General features: G+C 45.0%; 4 protein-coding genes across 7 annotated transcripts in view; 3 read left to right on the top strand and 1 right to left on the bottom strand.

Moving 5' to 3' along the window:
* Positions 1 to 3,138: 3,138 nt before the first annotated feature.
* On the bottom strand, positions 3,139 to 5,632 carry LOC131262627 (F-box and leucine-rich repeat protein 13-like). Its single transcript, XM_058264674.1, has 2 exons — positions 5,396 to 5,632; positions 3,139 to 5,313 (listed from the first exon to the last, which is right to left on the bottom strand). The coding sequence occupies exon 2, from the start codon at positions 5,304 to 5,306 to the stop codon at positions 3,582 to 3,584; it is 1,725 nt and encodes a 574-aa protein (XP_058120657.1). The 5' UTR covers positions 5,307 to 5,313; positions 5,396 to 5,632; the 3' UTR covers positions 3,139 to 3,581.
* A 170-nt stretch (positions 5,633 to 5,802) lies between these two features.
* Positions 5,803 to 6,459, top strand: LOC131262639 (small integral membrane protein 12-A). Of its 3 annotated transcripts, none has more exons than XM_058264690.1 (3): positions 5,803 to 5,839; positions 5,940 to 6,087; positions 6,175 to 6,459. In XM_058264690.1, exons 2-3 carry the CDS (start codon positions 5,958 to 5,960, stop codon positions 6,303 to 6,305), a joined length of 261 nt encoding a protein of 86 aa, XP_058120673.1. In that variant the 5' UTR covers positions 5,803 to 5,839; positions 5,940 to 5,957; the 3' UTR covers positions 6,306 to 6,459. The 3 variants fall into 3 exon arrangements, with proteins under 3 accessions (XP_058120673.1, XP_058120670.1, XP_058120671.1); XM_058264687.1 differs by having other exon boundaries at positions 5,814 to 5,839; positions 5,913 to 6,087; XM_058264688.1 differs by having other exon boundaries at positions 5,826 to 5,839; positions 5,922 to 6,087.
* A 152-nt stretch (positions 6,460 to 6,611) lies between these two features.
* Positions 6,612 to 10,913, top strand: LOC131262623 (transcription initiation factor TFIID subunit 2). 2 transcript variants are annotated; one of them, XM_058264671.1, is made up of 7 exons: positions 6,612 to 6,691; positions 6,763 to 8,583; positions 8,651 to 9,274; positions 9,346 to 9,738; positions 9,802 to 10,177; positions 10,211 to 10,546; positions 10,615 to 10,913. In XM_058264671.1, exons 1-7 carry the CDS (start codon positions 6,648 to 6,650, stop codon positions 10,846 to 10,848), a joined length of 3,828 nt encoding a protein of 1,275 aa, XP_058120654.1. In that variant the 5' UTR covers positions 6,612 to 6,647; the 3' UTR covers positions 10,849 to 10,913. The 2 variants fall into 2 exon arrangements, with proteins under 2 accessions (XP_058120654.1, XP_058120653.1); XM_058264670.1 differs by having other exon boundaries at positions 9,802 to 10,546.
* A 2,142-nt stretch (positions 10,914 to 13,055) lies between these two features.
* Positions 13,056 to 27,057, top strand: part of LOC131262628 (cyclin-dependent kinase 14) — a 124,163-nt gene continuing 110,161 nt past the window's right edge. The window contains exon 1 of the mRNA XM_058264675.1: positions 13,056 to 13,545. Coding sequence (XP_058120658.1) covers positions 13,299 to 13,545 — 247 coding nt within the window. The 5' untranslated portion in view covers positions 13,056 to 13,298. The remainder of the gene's footprint in view (positions 13,546 to 27,057) is intronic.

Genomic DNA, 27,057 nt, shown 5'->3' on the forward strand with positions numbered 1-27,057 from the left:
TAAATAGATGAAGCATTCCGCTCCGTCGTCGTCCTGGTAGGGGAGCAGGAACCAGCAGAATAACTTCTTGATTGGAATATTTCACAACTTCTCACCTTACGACGGGCAGCGCACCCGACGCTGCCGCCCGGAGCCATTCCAGACAAAGTTTTTATCTATATGACCAAACTTTCGTGTCGAATTGGCCACTTAGCATCAATTGCACCGGTGCTTGACACTTACATTGTGGACAATTTTCTCCATCTTCTGCATACTTCTTTCTCAGAAAAAGTATACCTTCAAGAGTGGGTTACAGTTTAGCCTGCGGACACTTTTTCATTCTAGAATTTCCCGCTCCCGATTTGTTTGGAAATACTTTGTTGTGCTTGGAGCGAATGTTGATTTACATCAAGGGATGGAAATTTAATTACACTGTAGACCACGATAATCTTGTGCGGTTTCACACTATACCACACCGTATCCTTTATATCCATTCGATTAAAACAAATAATTACTCCGTATCGATCGATAGAGGAAAGTGTTCTTTTGCATATAAGGACCGTAACTTTGCAGCCCATTTCACTTGTCGATACTTTCCGCGATGAACAAGACCGTACTATTTACCCTTTTACTTTTTAATTTCTACAAAAGAAAGGAAGAAGTTGTTGAAAGTTTGGCGAACGACGCCATCAACTCACCACTCCACAGTATACGCCAGATTTATCAAGTCAACGATCGGGATGATGCGGGGACACGGTTCAGTGAGTTACTTCCGTCGGTAACCCTGCGAGGAGTGGGCAGAACCAGATGGCCAATTGAAAATGCCATAATAATCGTGAGGACAAGCAAGGTAACTGTTGAGGTTTTCTTCCAATTATCAGCTTTCCAACATTTGTTTTCGAATTGCAGAGTTCATTCGGATACGTGCTTGAAAACCTTTCCAAATCGATGGTGGATGTCGAGAAACTGTTTGTGGTGGTTGATCTTGAGCTTCTGCCAGCTCCAAATCGTTCGGAGTTGGTTGTTGAACAGATTGGCCACATGCTCTTTCGTCGAGGGATACTAAACTACTGCGTCTTAAGTGCCTCAACGGTGCCACCATCGGAGAGTTCCACCATCTCCCTATCAAAGTATGACGTTCTTCTGAAACGCCTCATACTGTACAACCCCAACGCCACATCCTTTGAGGTGCTTTTCCCTCCAGTCCTTCACTCCCTGCAGGGCCACCACGTAAAGGCACTTTTTTTCCGACAACTTTCCTTATGCCTACAAACTCGACGGCCGTTGGGAGGGAAACGATGTGTACTTGCTAAGCCTAGCAAAGCGTCGCTTTCGGTGTCGTGTGGACCGTGCGGTGTTGAACATTAACCGTGCCAATGCGTTGGGCCTAATGGAAACGGTTCAGATGGAGCTGGAGAAAGGAACGGTTGACCTGCACATTCCGAGGGCGCATTACACCAGAAAGAACACCGGCATCCGTCAAGCACCGGCGTACGAATGGGAGTCGCTGGTGCTGGTGGTTCCAAAGTCGGACCAGCTGAACTTGGGCAACATCATGCTGCAGCCGTTCTCGGTGGAGGTGTGGACGATGGTCTGTGTCTATCTGCTGGCGAGAAACTGTTTCAAGATCGTTTCCTTCTTGAAATACAGAAGACTTCGTCCGGTGCGGTTTCCCTGCCATTGGTCTCCATCATTAGGCAGCGTGCTTACCGTCGGCGTGGAGTTGATTACCTTTCTTCTGATCGAAGGCTATCTCGCCAAGATAACTGAGTTCTTGCTATACTGTCGCTTCAAGCAGGACCCGCAAACGCTGGAAGAATTTTTCCTTTCCGACATTCGCGTAGTCATACCGGAGTACATGGATCCACTGGTCGCTACCTTCGAGCCGCACGTGGCCACACAGCTGCAGACTAAAATGGTACGTCCTCGGGAGTTCGCCCAGCTGCCGGCTAGCTGCTGCGCCCGTATTCACACCCTCCAGCGGGCGGAGTACATCATCCGCACGCACAAGTACTGGAACGAGGAGGTTGGCCGTCGGCAACTCTACATTCTACCAGATTCCCTGAGCACGATCTCGATGAGCTACCTGCTGGGGCCAAACTTTTCCTTCCGGAACTCCTTCGAACAGTTCATCCTACACGTGTACGAAAGTGGCCTGATGACGCAGTACATCCGAACGCAGCGGGAGTTTGTGGCGCTTTTGGAGCGGAACCACGTTTCGAAGGGCTGGCTTACGCTGGAGGATCTGTTTCCGTTGTTTTTGCTGCTGGTCTGTGGTTGGTGTTTGAGTTTCGTGTCGTTTGGGTTAGAATATTCTTCCTTAAGAGTAAGCCGATACTTTTGTCGCAATAATGTTTGAGACTGCACACCAGATAGTGTTAAGGATTTTGGGCGTAGGCTTAAATAACACAGATTGCAAAGGATGCTGCATAGTTATTATTTCTGTTTTTCCTCCATTAAACCTTTGCTGTTAACCGAATTGATACTCGTCTTGCAAATACCAATTTCACTAGATGAATTCAAATGCGATAACTTTTCCAAAAGAATCTTTTCAAATGTGCAAATTACGCTCAATATTAACCAAAACAACAAGAGTAAATGATTTAAAGAAACTGAACGCTGTATTTAGCATAGGAAATTGAAACAGTTGAATGATAATCGCTATGAAAAAAGGCGATCGAACGCTCGAAATTTCACGGTGTTTCTGAAGTAACACTGAAGATTTGTTGGAAGAATTCAGAACATCACAGCGTATAGCATAGCGTTATATTTGATAATTTATCTTGTACAAATTTAAATAAATCTTGATCTTGGAGCTAGAATGTTTATAGTGCTATCATCAGCTTTGGCATTCAAATTACGTGCCCATCATGGAGTTTACTTTTCATTAGTGTGTAGAATGCCATCCCATTCCCCAGACAAAACTAAACTCCATTTACTATTTGTTCACATGCTCGCTCGTTCCGATCATCACCGAGCTGTGAAATAACCATTGGGACCCTGTTTATTTGCTTAGGAGCATTGGAAGAACTTTGAATGCAAGGCGGCTGAAATACCCTTTCGGTTCTTTTTTATGGTTGGATTATCAATCTGGACATTATATGACTGATTCGAGCGAGAAATGTTAAAACCTTTCGAATGGAGAAACACAACTTTTATTAAGAACGAATTTTATTGTTTATCGTTTCTCGAAGGAAAAAACGCCTCCCCGCAAACACTTCTAAGAAAATTTATTCGGTTAACCACAAAAATATATATATGAATATATGTCTTACGCTAAATTCATCTAGTCACGATTGCTACTTCGGTTCCGGGTTTCACGCTAATATTCACAATCGCCAAACAGAGTCAAGCCAAACGGGGTGAAACAGCCAAGCGTATGCGTTTTACATCTTTTTGTATTTTTAAATAGTCGTCATCACTCTAAAACAGCATTCAGTACGTTGGGAAACGTGGGAGGGGAGGGAGAGGGGTCTGCATCGATCGGCGATGCGATTATTGTTGTCTGCACCAAACTTCGAATGGCGCTGGGCCATTCCAGGGAGCCTCACGAACGGCGGGTTGGTAGGGGGCGGTCGGGCGTGCGCCCCGTCTTTGTGCAATCACGTCTCGACATGCTCGTGTAGTGATCGTAACGATCGTAACGTGCTCAAACGCTTTTTCGCCTCAACCGTCAGTTGCGGACAGTTCAGAACGTTGAGCCACACCAAACTCCGGCAGTAACGCATGATATGTTCCACGGATAGATCCGTGATCGCTTTGCAGCCCTCCAGGTTCAGAAGCCTTAATCCTTTCAGATCTCGACACAGAAACAGTACGGCATTGTCGCAGATGCGCTTGCACGCGTCGACGAGGACGTACTCGAGCAGGGGACACTCGCGTACCATCGACTCGATGCCGGCCTCGGTGATATGTAGCCCTCGGAGGTCGATCTTCTTCAGCAGCGGAAAACTCAGCGCCATTAGCGTCTGATCCGACAGATCCCGACAGTGGCTGAGGTTAAGGTAGCACAGCTTTCGCAGGTTGGCGATCGGGTAGAAGCGTATCCGCTCGAACGGCATCACAACGGTGTCGAACACGTCACGGTTGAAGAAACTGTCGCCAATGTCGAACGTACGCTGGAGGTTCAGGTACTCCAGGCCCTTCAGGTGCGAAAATGCAAGCTGCAGATCGTGAATGTTCTCGTACGTGCACTGGTACAGCGTAAGGCTACGGATGTTGGGGCAGCGCTCGAAAAACCGCGGCAGGATGTTGCGCGAAAACGTGGCCGCCGAAACGTACAGCTTCTCCAGGGCGGGATTTTCGTACGCGCTCAGATCCAAGTTACCCTTGACGTGCGTGGAGTCGGTAATTTTGAGATAGTTGAGCTGTTTAAGGTGCGCCAAAAAGGACAGGTGCAGATTCATGATCCGGGCGACGCGCAGCTTGATGCGTTTCATTTGTGGCAGGAAGGCACTGAGGGCTCGGAGAAATTGTTCGTTCGCCGAAAAGATGTTGTCCAGGTTGAGGTGAACGATGGACGGTTGTGCTCGGGCCAGCTCCAGGATGTCACGTTCCTTCAGTTCGTAGCAGGACTTGAGGGAAACCTTCCGTAACCGGAGCGTCTCGATGCGCCCAATCTGCTGGAGTATTGCGCTGTTAACCTTGGTGTAGCTCAGTGTGATCGCCTCGAGCGTTGTTCGGTGATGTGCCACAAAGTCAACCAATTGTTCGCCCCAGTGCTCGTACGAGGAAAACGTTAGCTTGAGTGTCTTCAGGTTGGGACTGATCTGTTTGAAGGCGCGAAACAACTCGTCATACACGAACGACGACCGGAAGGTAAGCGAATGCAGTCGCTCCATGCGGAAATCGAATGGCACCTTGTCGATGCTGTAAGTAAGAAACTTGATCGATTTGAGCGTCAGCGACCGGAGGGTGGTCCGCGTGCAGCGCATCATGTTGATAAGGGTTTCCACGTCGTACACTACACAGTCATTGAGCGTTAGTTCCACCACGTGGTTCCCCACGGACCACCACAGGCTCGGGGACCAACGGATTTCGCATGCCTTCAGGCACACCTTCTCAAAGGTGCTGCGGGTGTTCATCAGCATTGTACACTCGGTGCACCCTTCGTATATCAGGGTGCTCCTTAGCGAAAGCACGAAACGGTTCATCAGCGAACGATTGTTGGTAACGATGTCGTACCATTGCGGGCATGTCTGTCGCACCGAGGCCAGATCGGGCATTCGCAGGTTTTTGAAGATTGCGTACAACACCTCGGGCGGAAGCGACTGAACCCCACTGGGTGCACCTCCGCCAACGCTACTATTGTCGATGGACACATCCATCGTACGACTGCAAGTACAAACATGGCCTTTTTATTGTGGATAATATGCTTTGTGGTGGTTGCGTTTCGACGTTCTTCGTACTCACTTACCCCCAGCAACTGGGAAGGCAATGTTGTAGAACTGTAGAACGCAAATACGACCAAATCAGCACGATTGAATAATATCGAACAAAGAGACGCAAAAAGTACGTACTGCGAGTTGTTTTCAATCACAACTTTTTGCAGCCCCATTTATGTTTACGAACTGGTTTATGAGTCTTGTTTGAATGTTTCATAGTTACCCGTGTAGTGAAACACATGGTCAAGATACTTTTTGGCAGTACATAAAGCGACACGTTTTGCATCAAATAAAATTTACGATAGTAAAAGATACTGGGCAAAGACAAACTGCCTCAGCTTTGCTTCAACTGACCATATGCTGTAAACGCGATTTATGTTCTACCAGCTGATTGTCATTTGAAAACAGACTGACAGCATCCTGTTAAAAAATCAAAACATTGCATTGCAACCCGGACCGAAAACAATCTTCTCAAGGTAAGTTTTATTTCGTCATTTGTGATAAACTTGTGCAGTTTTTTTTCCAACGAGCTAATCTCTTTGTACGCAGAATCAATAGCATCCCATTTTGTTGAAGAGTATTACAGAAACGACCATGTGGCCACTGATTATGCAATTCTTCCGGTCAAATGCGGCGTACATCACGCTTCCAGTGGCAACAATAGTTGGTGTAATTGGCTACAACATTGAAAGCCTTCTTTCGGATAAATATACCCCGTACAGTGGTGAGTATGAAATTATTCAAAATGGTGTGATCGAGCAAAAAATTACTTACTCTATATTAAATGATTAACAACCAATGTCGCTTGTAGGTTCTATTCAGGAAAAGCGAGCTGAACGTATTACTGATGAAAGTAAACTAAAGGATGCAACGAATGTTGAAAAGCTTGTATACAAAGAGAACGTTTTAGGGCGGAACCTTTCACCATCGTTAGAAAAATAGAAATGAAAAGATGTTTATTTGATAAATGTAAGCCCCCTTGCACTATGTAATTAAAATATAATCGCCGTTTGCATCGACGTTCCTACTAAAACCTTACTATCATTTGAAACATAATGTGAATTGTATGGTTACGATCTTCATCCAATGGCATATTTACTATATTATGATCAAATGGCTTTCAAAATCCTAACAAACATATGGTGCACCTGCTTTGGTATACGGCACTGTGTTTTGTGAAGCTGCCAGCATTCACAAAAAACTGACAGCTTTCATCAGCATCAACATCAATATCGCGTCACTTGTTTGGAAAGATGTGTTGTGCGTGTTATTGCGGCTGAGAAAATGAAGAAAGAAAATACAGAAGTGACCGAGCGTCCGTTTAAATTATAAGTATCCTTATCAACTGCCACCCCCGCGGATATGAATAGAAGTCTGATAGAGTTTTTCCATTGTTTACAGCGCATCAAATTTTGAGTCTGACCGGCATCAACTTTGAGCGCAAGAGCATCATCGGCTTCGTTGAGCTGACGATTGTGCCAACCAGCGATTGGCTACCGGTCATTCGCTTGAACTGCCGCCAGTGTCGCATCTATCGCGTAATCTTAAACGACAGCTACGAGGCCGACATACACTACTTCGATCCGTTCCAGGACATCTGTCAGGGGGAAACGAAAAACAAATCGTTGGAATTTTTCTCCAAATGCCATCTGGATGTGGCGCGCAAGACGGATGCGGACGAAAACAAGGGCGAACTTGCGGTGGTTGTGCCACCGGAAGCGAAGCACCTGATCGGCGATGGCCGGGGTTTGCGCATCGGTATCGAGTTCTCGCTGGAGGACCCCCCCGGTGGGGTGCACTTCGTCATACCGGAGGGCGAAGGTACAATGGAGGAACGGGCGGCGCATATGTTCACGTACGGGCATGAGAATTCGTCCCGCATGTGGTTTCCTTGCATCGATAGCTATGCGGAACCGTGCACCTGGAAGCTGGAATTTACCGTGGACAAGAGCATGACGGCCGTGTCGTGTGGCGAGCTGGTGGAGGTGGTCATGACGCCGGATCTGCAGCGTAAGACATACCACTACACCGTGTCGGTGCCGGTCTGTGCGCCCAACATTGCGCTTGCCGTTGGACCGTTCGAAATCTACGTCGATCCGCACATGCACGAGGTGACGCACTTTTGCCTGCCCCAGCTGATGCCACTGCTGAAGAACATCGTACGATACCTGCACGAGGTGTTTGAGTTCTACGAGGAAGCCCTGTCGACCCGCTATCCGTTCTCCTGCTACAAACAGGTGTTTGTGGACGAAATCGACAACGAGTGCAATGCGTACGCCACTATGACCATACTCTCGACGCACCTGCTGCACTCCATCGCCATCATCGACCAGACGTTCCATTCGCGAAAGGTCATGTCGAAGGCTATCGCAGAACAGTTCTTCGGTTGCTTCATCACGATGGAAAAGTGGTCAGACGCGTGGTTGGCGCGTGGTATCGCCGAATACCTTTGCGGGTTGAACTCGAAAAAGTGTTTCGGAAACAACGCGTACCGCAGCTGGATCCGGGATGAGCTGGACGAGGTGGTCCGGTACGAGGAAAAGTACGGTGGAATCATTCTCGACTGCAGCCAGGCACCGGCCCCGCCGGCCGTATCGAGCATCAGCAACTCCCCGGCCGCCCCGCAAAAGGCGTATAATGACAATCCGTTCTACTTTCCCATCAAAAACCTTCACACCATGTCGCCGAAGTACATCGAGATGATGCGCAAAAAGGCGCACCTGGTGATCCGCATGCTGGAGCACCGGATTGGACAGGAGCTGCTGCTGCAGGTGTTCAATAAACAGCTCGCGCTGGCATCGAACGCCGCGGGCACGAAAATCAGCAGTGGTCTGTGGGGCCATCTGCTCATCTCGACCAACGTGTTCACGAAGGCCATCTTCACCGTGACCGGTAAGGATATGGCGGTGTTTATCGACCAGTGGGTTCGCACCGGAGGGCACGCCAAGTTTACGATGACCTCCGTGTTCAACTCAAAGCGTAATACGATCGAGCTTGAGATCCGTCAGGATTGCGTCAACCAGCGAGGCGTCCGTAAGTACGTTGGGCCGCTGCTGATTCAACTGCAAGAGCTGGACGGCACATTTAAGCACACGCTGCAGATTGAGAACATTATTGTGAAGTCAGACATAACGTGCCACTCGAAGAGTCGACGTAACAAGAAGAAGAAAATTCCCCTATGCACTGGAGAGGAGGTGGACATGGATCTGTCGCCGATGGCGTAAGTAAATGAGTAGTTAGTTAACCTTTTAAGAAATGCTAACAAGCTTAAATTGGTTCCATTATAGAGAATCTCCAGTTCTTTGGATCAGACTGGACCCCGAAATGACGCTGCTTCGCTCGGTTAACATAGAGCAGCCCGATTTCCAGTGGCAATTTCAACTGCGCCACGAGCGTGACGTCACGGCTCAGCTGGAAGCCATCAAGGCGCTGGAAAAATATGCCACGGCCCAAACGCGCCTCGCGCTTACCGATACGATCGAAAACGAGCGCATCTTCTACGAGGTGCGCTGCCAGGCCGCCCTCTGCCTGACGAAAGTGGCCAACGCAATGGTTACATCCTGGCAGGGCCCGCCGGCCATGCTAACCATCTTCAAGAAGTCGTTCGGATCGTTCAGTGCGCCGCACATCATTCGGCAGAATAATTTCACCAACTTCCAGCACTACTTCCTGCAGAAGACGATCCCGGTGGCGATGGCCGGGCTGCGGACGGCACACGGTATCTGTCCGCCGGAGGTGATACGATTTCTGCTCGATCTGTTTAAGTACAACGACAACTCGAAGAACCATTACTCGGACAACTACTACCGGGCGGCGCTGGTTGAAGCGCTGGGCAACACAATTACACCGGTCATTTCCGTCGTCCACCAGGGAAGGGCGCTATCGTCCGAGAATTTGTCTGCCGATGCGAAGTATACAGACTTTCTGCCTTGGTCCACGGTTCCAGTGAAATTAATTTGATTATATTTTTTCGTTCTACTAGGTTGGTTCTCGAAGAGGTCACCCGTATTCTGAACCTGGAGAAGCATCTTCCATCGTACAAGTTTAGCGTGTCGATCGCGTGCCTCAAGGTGATTCGAAAGCTGCAAAAGTGTGGCCACCTACCGACGAACCCAAAGATCTACCGAAGCTATGCCGCATACGGGCAGTACATCGATGTGCGCCTGGCCGCGATGGAGTGTCTGGTGGATTATGTGAAAATCGACGGCCGTTGGGAGGATCTACAGCATCTGATGGAACTGCTGGAGAACGACCCGGATCCGATGGCGCGCCATCAGCTTGGACGGTATCTGATCGATGCACTTCCGTTCGATAAATCCAACCGCCATCGGTTGGATAGGGAGGAGTTGGCATTGCGCATTTGGGATAACATGAAGTATGCCAAGGGTAAATAGTTTTCAAAGGAAAAATATTTAACTAAGATTTTATTTAATTTCAGTTCGAAGCTATCTCATGATACTCGTCTACGGTGCGATATGATTGATTTATACTACACCCTGTACAGTATCCGGCTGCCACACTGTCTGGCTAATCAGGAGCTAGAGTCCATACTGCGCCCGCAAAAGCTTGCGTCCACCTTTGTTTCCAGTTCGTCGTCCTCCGATCGGCCGAATCGACGCAACTCGTCCACAACGGACGATATCGAGGTCGGTCCTTACATGGTAATGAAACGGGACCGTTCCGCTACCCCAGAGCCACCGACGGTGCCGAAAGAAACGTTCGATATGATTGAAATCGGTGACACGCAAGTTATGATACCGAGAAGCCGCGAGGAGTCACCGTTTGGGCGGACGGAAAGCAAGATTCAGGAGGATGCGGAAAACGAACGTGTGGCACGCGAAAATCAGCTCATCATCGAAACGGTCGAGGCGAGCATCAAAACGGAAGTGGTCGAAACTGAACCGAAGCAGACGGGTGGCGTGAAGGAAGAAGTTATCGATCTGGACGAACCGGATACGCCGACGCCAGCGGGCACGGCGGACAAGGAGCCACCGTTGAAGAAGTTAAAGACGGAACAATTCTACTCGGACAATTCCATCTCGCTGCCGGGAATTAACACCGCAGGCATGCAGGGAACGGGGCCCACCGGTTTCGAGCCGGGTATGTTTGGCAGCATGCCGAGCGCATTTCAAGATTCATCCGCACTGGCTGATTCGAACAGTTCCAAAACCGACGGGAGCAAGGTGAGTAGCGGAAGGCTTTGTGTGTGTGGCAAGCACATTTTAATGTTTCTCCCTTGTTTTTGGCACAGAAAAAGAAAAAGAAGGACAAGAAAAAGCATAAGCATAAGCACAAGCATAAGCACAACAAGGATAAGGACCGCGATCGGGACAAGGACAAGGACCGTGAACGGGGCAAGAGCAAAGAGAAGGATAAGAAAGATCCTAATATTGTGCGCGTCATCAGGGAGGAAACACAGGAGACGCTTAGCTCGGCGGATAGTTCCAGCCGGGACAGCAATCCCACGATGGATTTAACACTCTAATTCGTATCTTATTTTAAATTACCCAATAAATTTGTCGTAAATATTTGCTCCGCAATCCACGAATATTAACGAACGAATTTTACGAAATTTGTTTATCCGGTTCAATCTAGTTTGAGAAACCCAACAAAACTCCATAACCCTACAGTATGAACGGAAATAGTCCAGGGGATTTAACTGTGGCAGTTCCAGAAATTTTTCTCTCTTTAGATCGACTAGTCAGGAAATCTCTAGATTGACTATTTATGTGACTAATTCGACTCAAATCATTGTGAGTCGATTCAAACAGTTTAGGAACAAGTCAGAATCGAATCAAATCGAGTCCCAAACCTATCAAATCTGATTCAAATCCTAATCGAATCAAATCGTTAGAAACCGTCAAATGGGATTCAAATCTTTAGAATCTGTCAGATGGGATTCGAATCTTTGGAATCCGTCAAATGGGATTCGAATCTTTGGAATCCCTCTAGGGATCGAATCTTCAAATCTTCCGAATCCCGATTCTGCCAACACTAGTTGCGTGCTTCGGTCGATATGACATTTCTGTCGTTGGTGCTGCGGTGTGAAACAGCAGAGGAATTAGCAGCACCCTCGTTGTTGTCCTGAAACAGTACGGGTACTACTTCTTCGAACCGGACCGTACGGGCCACATAACAACAATTATCCTTGGAGTGGCAGATCCAAGATTGTTACGCAGAGATATAGCCAACCGTCGGTGTCGGTGCATCGTAGCCTAGTGGAACGGATGTTGCAGCTGATGGGGCAAGTTTCGACTCTTCTGCAGACGCAGCAAGCGGTGTAGTTGGTGGGCTGTGCCAAATGGCACCGTGAATCGCGTATTTTGCTGCATCCGCGTACCCACTGACTTCAACTGGTGCGTGTGTGTCGAGGCTCCGGTGCAAGAACCGGAATGGCGCTGTAAGGTTTCGCGTGGCCAACGTGCGGGCACACTGCCAGCTCTACGATTCGGTCGACTTTTGCCCGTTTCCGTGCGCTGCTCCAGCATCGATTCGCTGCGAACGGACAAGCGAGGGTTCCGCACGTAATTTTCGGCACTGCATCGGCCAGATGTGAAGGTTCACCGAGCGTCCAAGAGACAAATTGCTTTAAGAGAGGGGGAAGGCATAGCGGCGTTGCCGGTGCGGGTCAGGTGATCGAACAGGTAACGAACGCAGAGTGGTGGGCATCTTTCGGTCGCGCAGTAAGGTGTCAAATAACGCTGCAAGGAGCCTCGAACCGCGACGAAGATCGCACAGGGAAAAGAGTGTACCATCGGGTGAGGCGTGTGTGACCCTGCTGCTGTCGTTTCTGGCGTGGCCATACCAAATGCAAAAGAGAACGAACCGGAGGGCATACCCACCGCGTCAACCGTTGCCATACAAGTTCCAGCAGCGAAAACGAAGCCGCTCAAGACGAAGACGTTGGCGACAGTAAGAAGCTGCGAAAGTAAAGCAGCGAGAAGTGATGCTATGCTTGCTTTGGCTCGGTTTGAATGTCATGCTGTAGCGGGTGCCAGAGCAAGACCGGCCGACATTGGAAGTGACCGAGGGTGTGAGCGAGAAGTGCAAAAGAAATAGCAAAGTGCACCGCTACCAAGTGGAGCAGATGACAGCATTGGAGGGCGCCTGCAGTGCGAGCGAGATGGAGGAGCCATTCCAAAAAAGCGAAGAGAGAAAGATAAACCCAACAAACCTTCGCTGAAAAGAAGTTAAAATAATACGAAACCAGCAGATTTTAGATCTGCTGCCCGTGTGCTGGTGGTAAAGTGGTACAAGATTCGGAGGATTTTTCTTCGCCACTATCCGGGCGAACCCTGCGCTATGCAGGGTGTTGGTTAAACGATTCAGGTGCATACTGTTTTTGTTTTGCTGCAAAGGGAAACAAAAACGGTCGAGATCCGTGCAGGCAACCTTTCCCAATGTGCAACCGGGCCAGAAGAAGCGGTGAGCAGGCAGTCAGTCAGTCGACCGTCGGAAGCTGGTTCTTGCTGTTGTTTTTGTTGGCCACGGTATCCTGTTCTTTTTCTCTCTGTAACTCCATTGGACGAATTCCGCTCCTCCCGATGAGCCTTTCGTCCTGTTTTCACTTCATCCTTCAGCCTTCAGGCGGTGCTAGGTTGTTCACAGCCTGAGTGAGCGTGAGTCATCTTTCGTTCTGATGGAAGAATTTTCCAGTGTAGGAATTTGGTGCATTTCGAGGCTCGCAAAGTGTTGTGTGTTTATGCGTTTGTGCTAGCGCAGCCTACTCATTCGCGTTCCACACCATCCCGGTTGTTTTTCTTTCTGTAGTGATTCTTCTACGGTTATTCTTTCCCATCTTCAGTTGGCGACGATCGTGTCCTTAGTTGAGAGTGAATAATAATTTCAAGGAAGGCGGGGAAGAAAATAGCAAAAAATAAATAAATCGGGTAGAAGTGTGTCCGGCAAAGGTGTTAGTGGTAGCAAAATTCAAGAATGTATTGCAACGTAGATAAAAGTCAGTCTACGGCCGGCGGTAGTGCTGGTAGTGGCAGTGTTCCTAGTGTAGGCGGAAACGTGATGATGAGCGGTGTGCTGGGATTAAGTGGCAGCATGGGTGGCGGAAGTGTGGGTGGTGGTGTCGGCGGTGGCGGCGGCGGAGGTGGCGGTGGTGGAATTGTCGGAATTGGTAGCGGAAATGGTAACACTGTACCACCCAACAACATGAAGAGTGCTAAAGAAGGTGAGTGATTTTGCTTGTAAACTTATAAAAAAACTTTCATTTTTGGGTTTATTTTTCAGTTTGATATTTAATTTTCAAAGGCACGACATAAGCTTTCGACTGCCAGAGAACGTTCTTAGACGTAAAAACCACATTTGGTACAAGTCCGACAAGACACTGGCTCACGTTGCTTTTATCGGATCTAACGAAGCCAGAGATTTTGTACCTTTTTTCCGTTTCAACCGAATTTGTCAAACCGTGGGTGGACCCGCTTAAATGTTGTGTCCATAAACATTCGCGCAGCGTAGTCGTCAAGGTTGCAGATGGCCGTCCTAGGTTCAGACGGGCCTCTAAAAGATGTCAATCTTTTTTTCCTCATCGTCGCAAATGTCCATGACGATCGTATAAACCACGGAACCAACAACTGGTGTCCGCTTGGCGTGTTACGGTTGATTGAATCGTGATTTACGGTTTCAATTTGTTGTGCGTAGCTGTATTTGTTGCAAATTTGGCAACTTGTTAGTTACTTCCAAAAACCGTCGATTATCTTCTGTGTTCCAGTTAACCGTTCACCGCTTATCGTTGGATTTCGTCTACAATAGTCCTCTTTATTCGTACCAGACTTCTTTATCTAGATTTCACTGTATTTGTTCTGAATTTTAGCACCAGGGGAAGGTGAAAATCGCCCACCTTCTTATCTCACCTTCTGCGATAAGTTGGTATGTCAACATCCGCCCCGATCAGCCTGTTTTCTTCCGGCTTATCGAAACCTTGGCCTCGATAAAGCGATTTACCGGTACCGTTTTTAAACGAAAACCGCCCCGAGCAAATGTAAGCGCAGATTTTTTTCTGTAAGATAAAAGGGCTAGTAGTGGCGGACCATTGATTTCTGTGTAATTTTATGTGATTCAGAATTATCGGTATCACAAGTTACTTAAGGCGCAATGGAGACGACCCGAGAAAAACCCGGTATACCTTCGGCCACAATTGTCCACGTCTAGCCGGTTTGCAGGGCCCAAGAAATATCGAAGACCTGTGGGAATATGTAAAAAACAACGCATCGGACAAAGAAACGCGGATCACGCAAAAGAAACTGCAAAAGTGAATGAATCGCCCGTTCGCCATTTGAGTCATGTGAGAATCCGGATTCTGGTTTCAGCGGGAATTCTACACTCGCCGATGATCGCTAGCGTCAACAGACGGTATCCGTTTTGTTTTTTTCTTTCTTGCCTTTCTTGCTTGGCTGGTGGAGAAAAAGGGCACAGACAGTTACCGGTCTCGCTGAAGCCATGGTCAGTTGTCATGGACTTCATTGTCCGTTTTGTTACCTCACTATGTTTTCCCTCGTTCATTTTTCATACGTCGGATGTTTAGTGTAATTAAAAAAAACATTTACCGTGCTTTAGAAACAATTGGATACTTTTTCATGTTGTACTTAAATGTCTGTCAAGTAAACCTCTAAAATCATCTGATGCAAACAGCACAGTTTATTGCTCCACTAGTGTGAAGATCGTGTGCTTATATTGCATCGGCCGATCGCTGTCGTTTGCAGAAACTTGAGAGCCTTCTTGCTCGCTTCCTTGTCGTCTTTGCTGCTTGCGTGTTTGGTGCAACCTCGCGCAAAAGAAACCCGCATTCCGTTTGCCGATGAGCGATGAACTTGACCGGACCGGAAATTTCTCAAATAATTACCACTTCCTTAGCGAAAGAGGAGAAAAGTAAAGCAAGGATCGTAATTCACTAGTTATTTATTTTACACGACAATGTATTGTCAAGATGCATGGCAATAATATTTAGGTTTGTTAATATGGAATTTAAGTTCTTCCGTGAAAATGCAATGTATTTGTGAGGAATTTAAATTGAAGCATTTTTAATGATGTTGTTACTACATGGTAGGTTTTATTTTCTAAACTCACCTCAAAGCTATGAGCTATAAGTTCGCTATAGGTACAAAGCGTTAGGAAAGCAAATAGTTTGCGATATTTGCTAGTAAAATTACTCAAACATTCTAGATAAACACCCGACCATTTGTGTATGATTCGTTATTTTTTGGAAGAAGTAAATTCGTGTTGGCTATTGCCAAACTTTGAATGCGTCACGTGGTTGGAAATTTTAAAAACTTTTTTATCGAACAAACGTGATGGGATGTACTGCCGCATTCAATGGTTTTATTTCCCTCCAATCTCGTTTTTGTATGTTCATTTCCGGTTCATGCTTTTTGTGCTTTCATTTCATCGGATAACCAAACCCTACATTTCCTTCTTTCGGATTTCGAGGCAGAATGGGGAGGAAAATTGATAACGAACAACAAAAAAACACACCCCAACTACACTGAGCGCGAATGCACGGAATGCAATATTCTCATAACGATCCAGCTGCATTCGCTGCGGAACCAGAACAGGCGGTTAAAACGACGGATACGACAACCCGTGTTGCCCGTCGCTGTGCTCATAACCGCTGCCAACTGCACCGGAATGAGAAAATGCATTCAGTTTTGCATGCACCGATCGCTATCTAATCCATTTGGCGGAAAATTTGTGCCCGCCTCGTGCGAGATTCATTCCCCCAGCCTTAGTCTGTGCCTTACGGAATCAAAAGTGCCACGTGGAGCAGAATGTTCTTCACCACCGACATCCATATCTTTTGGATCAAAGAACGAATTAATCAAATCGAACTGACCGCATGATTTACTCTAAGCACACACTAAGTGGCACTCCAGCCATTCGTGTCGTAAGGTTCCGGTGAAAAGATTTATTGAAATGAAAAATTCAGTACCACGGAGCAGCGGATTAAGGCTTACTCAGCAGCCGGTTGCAACCACTTCATCGATAAATGCACCTTTCCACAAACCCAGCAGCAAGCAGCAATGATAAAATTTGAATTGAAAGTTTTAATTCAATCTCTGATTCGCTGAGTCCTCTACTCTTAAGTGTGTATGCTTTGCGTATGCAAAATGATTGGCAAATAATAAAGGATCATAATCAATTTCACTCAGCATCAATTATCGTTTTATTTTACCCTCTGATGGAATACGTAATTAATCCAGACTAATTTGCATGCCAAATGTCAAAGGCGACACTGTAACCGCGCCACAAACTCCCGATGCATTTGTACCTGTTTTCTGAACGAGTGTTGCATTACGCAAAGATGACATTTGCTGCTAATTTACATGCAGAGTATCACCATGTCTATATTTTTGTTGAACTGTTGTTTCTGTTAAGTTTTACATAAAGCTGCAAAATGAAGTTCCTCACCATATCAGCTAGCGTAATTAATAGTGAACGGTTTTTAACAAAATATCATTGTGCGATAGAAATGCATCATCTTCCAGAAATGTTTCCCTTCGTTGCAATGAGTTTTTGGCCTGCCCTCTGTACCGATAGGATGTCTCCGTTCACGCATCATTAACTGCACGGAATGGGAACCATTTTCCTGACCGCGCAAACACCGCACGCCCACCCCACACCCCGGTGTACCAATAAACGTCAACCGCAACCCCGAGACATTTTCACGCCTAATGTGCGACCACATTGATGCCGAACGGGGCGGAAATCTTTCGTCGTTAGCGCCCTTTGGGTGAAGTTTTTGATTCGGTTCCGACTGTTCCGGTGGGATTGTATTTTGTTTTTTTAGTTTTTACTGAGTACGATTTGTTTTTTTGCTATTCAACCACGATATAATTATCTCTACCGTGAGAACCAGCTTCCGAAATGCAAATGGTCGACGAGAAAGGGAACATTGATATCGGCTTTTCCCTTTGGGCAGCCTAGACGATGGAAAACAGTACGAATTCCTCTGTATTTTTGTCGGTCCAACTTTTCTAAAAGTGACATTTTTTAACGCACTCCGAATCGACCTGGTGAGAGACGGTTTCTCCAAAGGAATGTTCTGCCAGCTCCCGGTTGGCGCGTTCTGCCGGGGAAGCTGGCGCGCGGCTCAGTATTTATAGGCCGCACTGTGTCCACCGAGCGTTGGTCGCGCTAATTTTCCGATGGGAAGAAATTAACGGGCGGTTTATTTTTGTCGGTGAACAATTTACGCACACGCACACCGATCCGTTCCTTGCCACTGGACGGGGAAAACCCAGAAAAACAGTAATTACTTAGCATTTGTCTACCGTAATGGTCATGAGCATGGCTTGGGAGTACGTACAGCTTGTCATGTCAACACGTGGCTATTTTGTAAGAACGTAGTAAAATAAATTTATTTATTGTTTATTACTCTATCTTGGCTTATTCCTTACACTTGCATCATACAAGAACGTGTCAAAGTTATCACAAATTATCGGACCAAATCAGTTGCATCAACATATCTGTTCCACGTGATAGCCACTGACGTCTGTAGGTGGTTTTCTTATGCGAGGAAATTATATTTATGCCTCACGTTCGATGATCCTGAGCAGTTGGTCACGAAATGCAAATCCAAACAGACCACCATTCTTACCCATACACTTACCGTCAAGTCGATCGACAGCAAAAAAATGAGGAGGAATATCACGTGCCGTTATACCTCGCAAACATCGCGTGACAAAAGGAAACTTTTGGCCATTTGTCTTCATTTAGTTTTGCCAACAAAGGTGAAACAACGAAAGTTTCCACGACGGTGGTAGACAGTAGGAAGCAAACTTTTCCGTAAGCCATCACATCCATCCTGTGGAGGAAAATCTCAGCTCCTTAAAGACTGGAATAGTTCTGCTGGAAGTGTTTTTTGCACATTAATCATTTCACTAGAATGACCACAATGATGATGATGATAGTAATGAAGTAGGGACTTGTAGTATCTAACAAGTAATGACCAGTAATTGGTCAGGTGAAGGCTTCGAAAAACATTTTTACAAGGTGTTTACTTCGTTTAATGGTAGTAAAAAATGTTAAATTAAAGTAAACTTGATAATCATTTCTAGTCTTATCAACAGTAATAGAAATCACAGAAAAGTAACCAGAGTAAACGTAACAAAACAATAAGTAAACGTAACAATGTTGATCTTAGAGAGCATTCAGGTGGCCACCATCCTTTTGCCTAATTCTTCTTCTTCTTGGCGTAGCGACCTCTTAAAGTCATGCCTGCCCGTTAAGGGCTTACGAGATTTGTTTCCCTGTTGTACGTGGATAGTCAGTCCTCTCGTACATGGGAGGGTCCGGTCTCGGTTGGGATTCGAACCCACGTCGTCGAGGTGGGGAGCCCCGGCGCTCATGGGCCGATTTTCTAACCGGCGCTACCGCTCGGCTGTCGCGGACCCCCAAACCTTTTCCCACCATCCTTTTGTCTAATTAGACACATAATTAAAATAAATAATTTTATAAGATCGATAAATGTTTGAGTAGAAATGAAATAAGTAGAAAATTTTCAGTCTAAATGCCGTTATCTGCATCTATAAAAAAGCAAAACAAATCGATGTTCAATTCACTAATTCACTAATTCATAGATAAAGTTCAAAAATATCTTACCGGTGGTTAACGATGTCTTGATGGGCTAAACAGGGTCCCAGACCAGCTTGACCATTCTTTTTAAGTTTAAGGGGACACTCGGCAAATTTATGTTTGATCTACCCATTTAAATACCCTGTGTACTGATCTTTTCGACACGTACACCGGTTAAAAATACTCCTTTATACTTAGCTCCGCGAAATAAAATTACGGTAATTGACTGATTGCACTCTTGTTTTGACATCGTCACGTTTTACGCTTCCTGATTATTATTTCTTGTTTTTTGATACCTAATACATGAACCTTTCCAGTGCTGCCAATGTTTTTGTTAACATTTTTACGCTAATACGAGAAATATTTTCGCAAAATTACTGCAAAAAATCGTCACACACATTGTAGACGAAATAAACATTGTGGTACGCTCAAGCTACATTGTGCCCAACCTAGGCTCAATAGACCATGAACGGTTTCGAGCAGATCCAAAATCGATTATCAAGTTTATGGAGCGCATCGATTCCTGAAAAGATTGCTGCTAGTTTCATATTCTGTTTAGTTCGATTAAAATTGTACGCATGACTAACGCACTCAAAAGATGATGGATATTTTGTTTTCAGCTCTCCTGTACCGATTTTTATTTACCTGACTAAGGATCAGATAAACTCTATCGGTATAATCCCATCGATCCCCATGAGCTAAATGTGTGTCGGAATTTGTAATTGCCTTGGGATGTTGACAGTGACTTCCGAATGCGTTTCGCAGTTGTTGCTGTTGGCAGCATCCGATGGTTGTTGTGTAGGCAGTGATTAGCGCCCGACACTCCCGTCAATTTCGTGCTAAATGGTCCGTGCGGTTGACCGCAGTGCGAGTGCTGTTTGATTGGTATTGGATGTTTCTATTATCAGCCTATTTGTTCAAGCGGACTAGCAAACATGGGAAATTATTTAGAGTTGCCAGGACTGGTCGAATTGCGCAAACACTTTAGATATCGCTTAAAGGTGCATGCTATCGTTGTTCCGATCAATATCTAAGTAATTATATTGCGCGAATGCACATTTTGTGAAGTTTAAAATAGAGAATGTGAACTTTGCCTATATTGATCAACAATTATTTCATGTTGAATTGCTTTACTCTTGGCCACATGATTGTCTTTCTTACTCCATGTCAGTGTAATGAAGTTATCGTCACAACTAACCATGTTTAAAACTGGCTTTCATCGTCAATAAAACTCATCCAGGCTGTAGCTGAAAGCTTGACGGACTAAATTGGCCTTTGTAAATTGTTCAGCACTGCTGGAAAAACGTTAAAACTTGTGTGCTCGAGGGAAGATTGATTTTTCTTTCACCATTCCCCGTTGTGAATCACAACGAACAACTCAAAGGTAAAGTTTCATACAATCCACACACACACTCAATCCAAGTTATTTTAACCCGGGATAAAGCCAACAAAGAACTCACTAGGCAAAGTCCAGCGAACAACAGGGTTTCTCCCTTTTCCGTTCGCTCGGTGGATGCCATAATCTAATATGGACGGTAAAAAACAAACAGCTATCTACTCGGCCATCAGCGTGGGTCCGAAAAGAAGTGCCCGGTTCAGATGCTGTGGAACGATGCTGAGCCCTCAAAAGCGGGCTATCCGCCTTCCGCTGGGTGATAAGGCCGGTCCAAAGTCAGCCGAGTTGGGCTAAACGGTTTTCCGGTCCAGTGCTTTGCTTTGTTCCGGCCAACCCTAAAAAAAAACAAAAAACAAACAGATGCCAATGGGCCGTTCTCGCTCGGTACGATGGAAAATGCAAGGATAGGTTCCGTCAGTCGAAAGGAGGGAACAAGAGATTGGAGGCCGGTACATGTACTTCAACTTTTGGGTGCTAACCGGAGCAGAAGTGAGGCGGTTGTAATTGGAGCGGATCCTTCAGGAATCCGTAGACATCCGGAGAACGGGGTGTGAGTTAGGAGTGTGTTAACAAGTCAATTAATAATTATTTTGTTTATGCCACAGACCTATCCTTCCCCGTACTCGGTGTTAAACTGTCAATATGCCTGACCAACACAGTATTTCTACTTCTGTTTTACTACATTTTTATTCAAAAATGGTTTACAGTTTTTGGTCATTTAAATTTATTATGTTTTTACCATTGGAACTGGCTTCGTTAGAAGAGGTTTATATAAAAAATTTAGAGTTAAACTCATCTTGCAAAAAATAAAAATAAAAGCAAATCTCACTCACTAAATTTTTTCCTGGTATTTTGATTAACCCATCGGGACATTCCTAGTGGTATTTCTGTTTTGTTTCAAGTGGGTTTCCAATCTAGTCTGGATGCGTTTGGAACTCCGAGGGAAAAAAAATACAACAAACAACTTTTCACCGCCTCGACTCTGGTGCATCGGATTTCGGAATTCGGTACTCTGACATAAATTCAACCCCGCTCTATCTAGATTTTTTAACGCACCGGAATGTCACCGTCAATCGGTCGGTTTTTGTTACGCCTCCGCCGGTCGAAGGATAAATGGTTTTGACAGTGCGCAGGCAGGAAAAGGTGTGGGCCACTGGCGACATTTTCCGGCGAGAAGTTTGTTTTCGTTGAACAGACCGAACTGTCACGGGCGGAGATATTTTCATTAGCCATTTGGCCTCTTCGCTTGTCAGTGAATTTGTGGAAACGGAGGGAATTGTTAAAATACTAACGCACACAGGTCGAATGGAAGACCTTTGGAGGATTTTAGTGCATCGTGCTAAACCATAAAGTTTATTTTCCGCTTTCCCTCTCGGTTTCAGATTGACCTATGTTTTAGATGGGAGATAAATATTTGTTTTGTGTTGAATGTTCACGAGGATCGTTTTATATTTTTTAACTTGATTTGATTTTTCCAAACATACTCCACCATGGGATGTGATTCAAAAACTACGCATCAGGAAAACAGTGACCCTTTTCCCAGTTTTTAGTCAAAACATACTCTAAACTCTTCCGAGAAGCTGCCCGCTTTTCCCTTTTGCCCACTGTGTTCGCCCTGTCAGGAGCAATAACGCTTGTCCTCGGAGAGCGAATGGAACAAAATTTGGGTTCATTTGAACACAGCTGTGTTGCATATCCACTCAAATGTAGGACACTGCAGTCTGCACATCGTTTTCGCAATTATGATGCTGTCCCGTTGTTGTCGTCATTCACACTTTGCCCGGGAACCGGGGAACGTATCCGTGTTGCTTTCCAACTCTACGGAACGCTACGGAACGAAAGCTGGATGCCCTTTTTATGACCGGCGGGGAGAGCAAGCTCCCTTGGGAAACCCGATAGGAACGAGACTAACGCGAATGGACAGCTTACTTTAGTTCCGTGTACCAGGGGGATCGTGTAAAAAACAGACAAGTCGCGTGAAAAACTAACATCAAAGCACTACAGGAAGTTTTTACATTTGCTCGCGATTAGGGTAGCAAACATTGCCATCGTTTTGAGAGTAGTTCGCAAGGGTTAGAAGACGCTATAAATAGAGTTCACCTAAAACTGGGGCATTTTTTCACTCCCAACTAATTAACTCACACTGGTTATGAAAAGTAAAATAACATTGTCACATAGTTCGTAAAGTAAGTAAGTTTTTGAGCAAACAGTATCTACTTTACTGTCACAATTAACTTTATGGTTTCAATTTTTTTTTTACTCTACTTTGTGTTTGAAATTTTCCACTCCGTGAACATTCAGTTGTAGCATAGTTTCTACTTAAAAGCACTCCGTTCATTCTATACGGTTTCAGATTGCCTGTCTTAGAGTTCCGTTTCAGGGCCTGAATCCTGTACAAATTCTGTTTATTCCAGCATCAAAAGCAACTGCCAGTGTTGATGCCACTATTTTGTGGTGTGGAAAGTGACATAGTTCATTATCGGATCCTTTCAGGATTTGACCACTTCATTGATCGAACTATCGATTCTCGTTAGTGGTTAGTTGTTTGCAGATGCTGGAGATGGTGGTTCAGTATGGTTTATTAGTTTAGCTTCGGTTGGTAATTGAATATTGCTTCTTGGATCAAATATGGCAGTATGGCACATTTATCCTTTGGAATATGAAGAAGTTTATTCTCGTAAGCCCTAAAATAAGCTATCTAACAGACTTTACCCTGGCTCGAGGCAGGTAATTAAATCATTGTACCAAATAAGAATAAAAAGATAAGCAGCACATGTTCAGCAGCAGATGAAGATTTTACACATAACACTCTCTTTATATTGGAGATACCGGCTAGTCATGGTAATGAATCGAAAAAAAATCATCTTATATTTATCATTCATCATTACAACATTCTTAAACTTCATTACAAATAGATAGGTTTTTGCAAATTCTATATAATTTTAAACTAATTCTTAATTTTTTTATTCGTTTCTTTACAGGTAATCAATCGAATTACATATAGTATCTAGGAAATCGAATCGTCTGCATCTAGGATAAGTACTTTATGGTATCTACTCCTTATCTCCATTTGATCGCCGTTACAGATGTGAACAACATCTGGCACATTTATTTAGTAATCAAATATTTCGTCAAGCGGAATAACCATTCTCATGAATGTTACCCTTTCTAATCTTTAAGTAAAACCCTCCCACACCCCTTCGCCAAATGGCAACCCTCTTCCTTTGCCGCCGAGGAGAAATTAAATTAATTTATATTCATCCTAGGTCCACCGTTCGTTGGCGGGTTACGGCGGTGCGTGGAAAGAGGGTTTCGAATTTGAAAGTTATGACAGTTTTTGGTCGATTAGAAAAAGCGTGTCGGATAGTGTTATCCGCTACATGCGTCATTGCCTTGTCGTCTTGTTTGTTTTTTTGGTACATCCCACGTGAGCCAATGTTTGCAGATGACGGTCTCGGTCTCATCACTCGTGGTAGCATAAATTTTCCACCGGTCTGAACCTTTGCGCGGGTTTAGGATTCCTCGCCCCTTGGTAATCCCTTTCGTGCGTCTCCTTGTTCCAGGCCCCGGACAGATCGGATAGACACGTGACAGGTGGCAGGCCAGGAGATTGGGTAGCTCTTTACCCTCTCTTCTTCGCATTCCCCTACAGTATTGCATACTCATGGTGCTCTTTAGTTAAATATGTCCAAAATTATGGATGAAATCGAACGCACTTTACAAAACTTAGGGTTGAAAGGAAACATGATTGAACGGATCGACTGACTGCAAGCTGACAGGTGGTAGTTTTGTATTTGAGCTTCATTGAATTAATTTATTCAGTCGTTCATTTCCTCTGGGAATCGAATATTTTTCACTGTTAAAGATCACCCTGCGCCCTCGGGGAAAACTTTTCTCCACTCGGTGGAGTTCATCCACAATAAAAACCCCACCCCTTCAGTTGCAGCAAGTATTGGTTGACTTGCCGACTGTAACGACATTAGCTACAATACATCTGTCCTTTCCACAAATGGTAATGAGGCTTGCGCGAGTGTTCGTATTGCACTCGGGGTGGAAGATCCCTCGTCATTCTAATCTCGCTGGTCGTAGACCCGGACGGATGCTGGCCATGAATTAAACGTCTCCGCTTTCCACCGGTAGACATGCATATTTTATGGAAATTTGTAATCACATGAATTCCATCATCAATGTAAATGTTTTTCCACCATCCACTTTATCCTTGCGTTAAATTTAAGCGAAGCTGGGTTAATGTTTCTTTTGTACAATTCCTGTTCTCTTCGCTGTGGAATTTCTTTTTTTTTGTTTCGTTTTGTACATTTGACTGTACTATTGAGCATAACCGTGGGATGAATTAAAAGTTTTACACAAAATCTCAGGAGAGGACCAAATGGTTCAATGCATCATCGCAACTGGTTGGTAATAGAAAAAATGGAATCTACCTTAGATTTGTTTCAGTTTTGCTTGCGTCTACTCAAGTACTTTTGTCCTTTTAAACATGTACGCTGTTCACTCTGAAAGCTTGAAATACACTCCTACACATCAGAAAATCCACTGTAAAAAGCAAAGGTGAAAGAATAAAAAATCGAACAGCGTTGTACATGTTTTTATCAAAATACTACAACCGTCCGGAGCTATTCTTGTATCCTATTCTGTACAGCAGCAACCTGTTCAAAGTGGAAAAATATATCAACTGTTTCCAGGTAACGCCGGCAGGCAAATGTTCGTGCCAACGCCATGCAAAAAACAACCCCGGTTAATCCGCATGTCGAGGCCAGCTCTCGTGGATTAGAGTGGAAAATTTGAAATCGTTATCCAGTTTCCTTCCTATCCCAAGGAAATCGTCTGCTGTCAGAAAAAATAACAATTTCTACCTCAAGTGGACTTTGACTCAACATTAAGGACGCTTACTAAATTGTATTTGCCCTCCTTCTCACTACACTTTTCCGGAGGGCGGCGCTTAGAAAACGATATGTTACCCGGTTAACGGAAGTGCGCATCGCTCGGCCGTTACTCATCTCGGAACATCATCATTTATGCTAGGGTTAGATTCATTTCGGTGGTCTACGGACCGAGATGGGATGGATTGCGCTTTTTATAAGCTACCTAAAACCCTTCCTACAGCCCTACAATGTAACTTTCACCACTCGAGTAGCTCGAGAAGCTACAAAAATCCAATAAAAGGTTCAATGGCTGCTGTTCACGGAGAGAGTAATGTTTTTTTCATTTCGTCCCTCTAGCGAAGGGAAGCTTCGAGGTGGATGAAAAATTAAGCTTTTTACGATCTGCCAAAATTGAGTTCGAATGAACCGAGGCCGTAATCTAGACGGGGCATGCGTTATCTAGTGTAGGATCATAAATTCTTACAAATATACCGCAAGGTGTCCCATTTGATTGAATTGATTTAATGCGTCCAGAAAAGGGAATAGAATGGATGAATTATGTGTGAATGGTTGGTAAAAAATACACCATTTTATGATTAAATGGGTTCCAGTTAGAAACTGGAACTTATAAAAACAAATTTCGTAAAATGTTACAATGTGGCGTACAAATTCCGTTTTTGTTACTCTTGTTACTATACGTGTTTTTTTCTATACGTTTTATAGTTAAGGCAGGCAAAACGCTAACGGAAAATCATGGAACCTTTGCATCAAATAAATTGTACTTCAAACTAACCCCGCGGGTGGGCCTTATATTGCTCGTTTTGTGCAAAACATTGTTGCACACTGACCGACAAAGAATGCCCGTTTCTAGGTTCTTTGCTGGTTATTGTCGCTTTTTCGCTTCGTTCTAAACCACTTGCAACCCATCACGTGCCGTTGCAGTACCACGGATGTTGATGATGGCGATGGCGATGGCGTGTCGTGACCATTTCACCCACGTTTTGCATCACGTTTTTGGCACCGTCCGATAAGTACGTGTTAGGCACCCCAAAGCGCACCGAAACGGGATCGATAAGTGGAAACTATTGGCCTCGATGGTGGTGATCGGTCGGGGTTAGTTTTGTGTGTTTAGTGTAGGAAAAATTCATAACGCAATTTGACGGCACGATTCGTCACAGTAAAACTGGCTAATTGTTGTGGTGTTGAAAGCATGAAAATATAAGGCCAACTGGAGGTATGCTATTCAGTTTAAAGTTCATGAATATTTTATATATATTTTATAAAGTCTATTTCAGAACCGTAATTCGTACGTGATACAGATGACTCTGTAAAATAGAGAACATATTTTTATGTTCTCTTTGTGATTTCTTATTTCTTGTTATCCTTTTCCGCTACCGAGAAAAGATGTTAGAAAGATCATGAAATATATGAAATTTCTTCACTCTATTTGACTGAGTTTAATGTATCAGTTTCATTTATTCATTCTTTCTTTTAACTCTCATATCGCACCATCTCTATTACGTTGCGGCATCGCATCCATCAAAATGTATTAGAATCTTTTTCCAACAATTGGATTCGATTATCATTAGACAGTGCCGCGGCTCGCAGTAACCTACCCTACCCCCGTCCACCATCACAGTACGAACGCAAGCGAGGACTTTTCCGAGCTTCGCACTTTGCAGAATAAAATTAGCGCGAACATTAGCGCACTTGCACCCGAACCAGCACGGGAAGTAAATCCATAATGATGTTCGTTCTCGCTCGTAATAGCTTAATTATTGGCGACATGCCGCTAATTGGATTCGTTTACACCATCCACCCACCACCTGGTGCTGGT

This window comes from Anopheles coustani, chromosome 2, assembly GCF_943734705.1.
Source record: "Anopheles coustani chromosome 2, idAnoCousDA_361_x.2, whole genome shotgun sequence".
NCBI classification, from domain to species: Eukaryota; Metazoa; Arthropoda; class Insecta; order Diptera; family Culicidae; genus Anopheles; species Anopheles coustani.

What these genes read in the sequence shown, in the direction of transcription:
- LOC131262627 (XM_058264674.1), bottom strand. Translation starts at nt 5,306, where the DNA reads ATGGATGTGTCCATCGACAATAGTAGCGTTGGCGGAGGTGCACCCAGT.
- LOC131262639 (XM_058264690.1), top strand. Translation starts at nt 5,958, where the DNA reads ATGTGGCCACTGATTATGCAATTCTTCCGGTCAAATGCGGCGTACATC. An exon ending in TAAATATACCCCGTACAGTG is followed by an intron (nt 6,088 to 6,174) that starts GTGAGTATGAAA and finishes TGTCGCTTGTAG; the next exon opens with GTTCTATTCAGGAAAAGCGA.
- LOC131262623 (XM_058264670.1), top strand. Translation starts at nt 6,648, where the DNA reads ATGAAGAAAGAAAATACAGAAGTGACCGAGCGTCCGTTTAAATT. An exon ending in ATGGATCTGTCGCCGATGGC is followed by an intron (nt 8,584 to 8,650) that starts GTAAGTAAATGA and finishes GTTCCATTATAG; the next exon opens with AGAATCTCCAGTTCTTTGGA. An exon ending in CGCATTTGGGATAACATGAA is followed by an intron (nt 9,739 to 9,801) that starts GTATGCCAAGGG and finishes ATTTAATTTCAG; the next exon opens with TTCGAAGCTATCTCATGATA.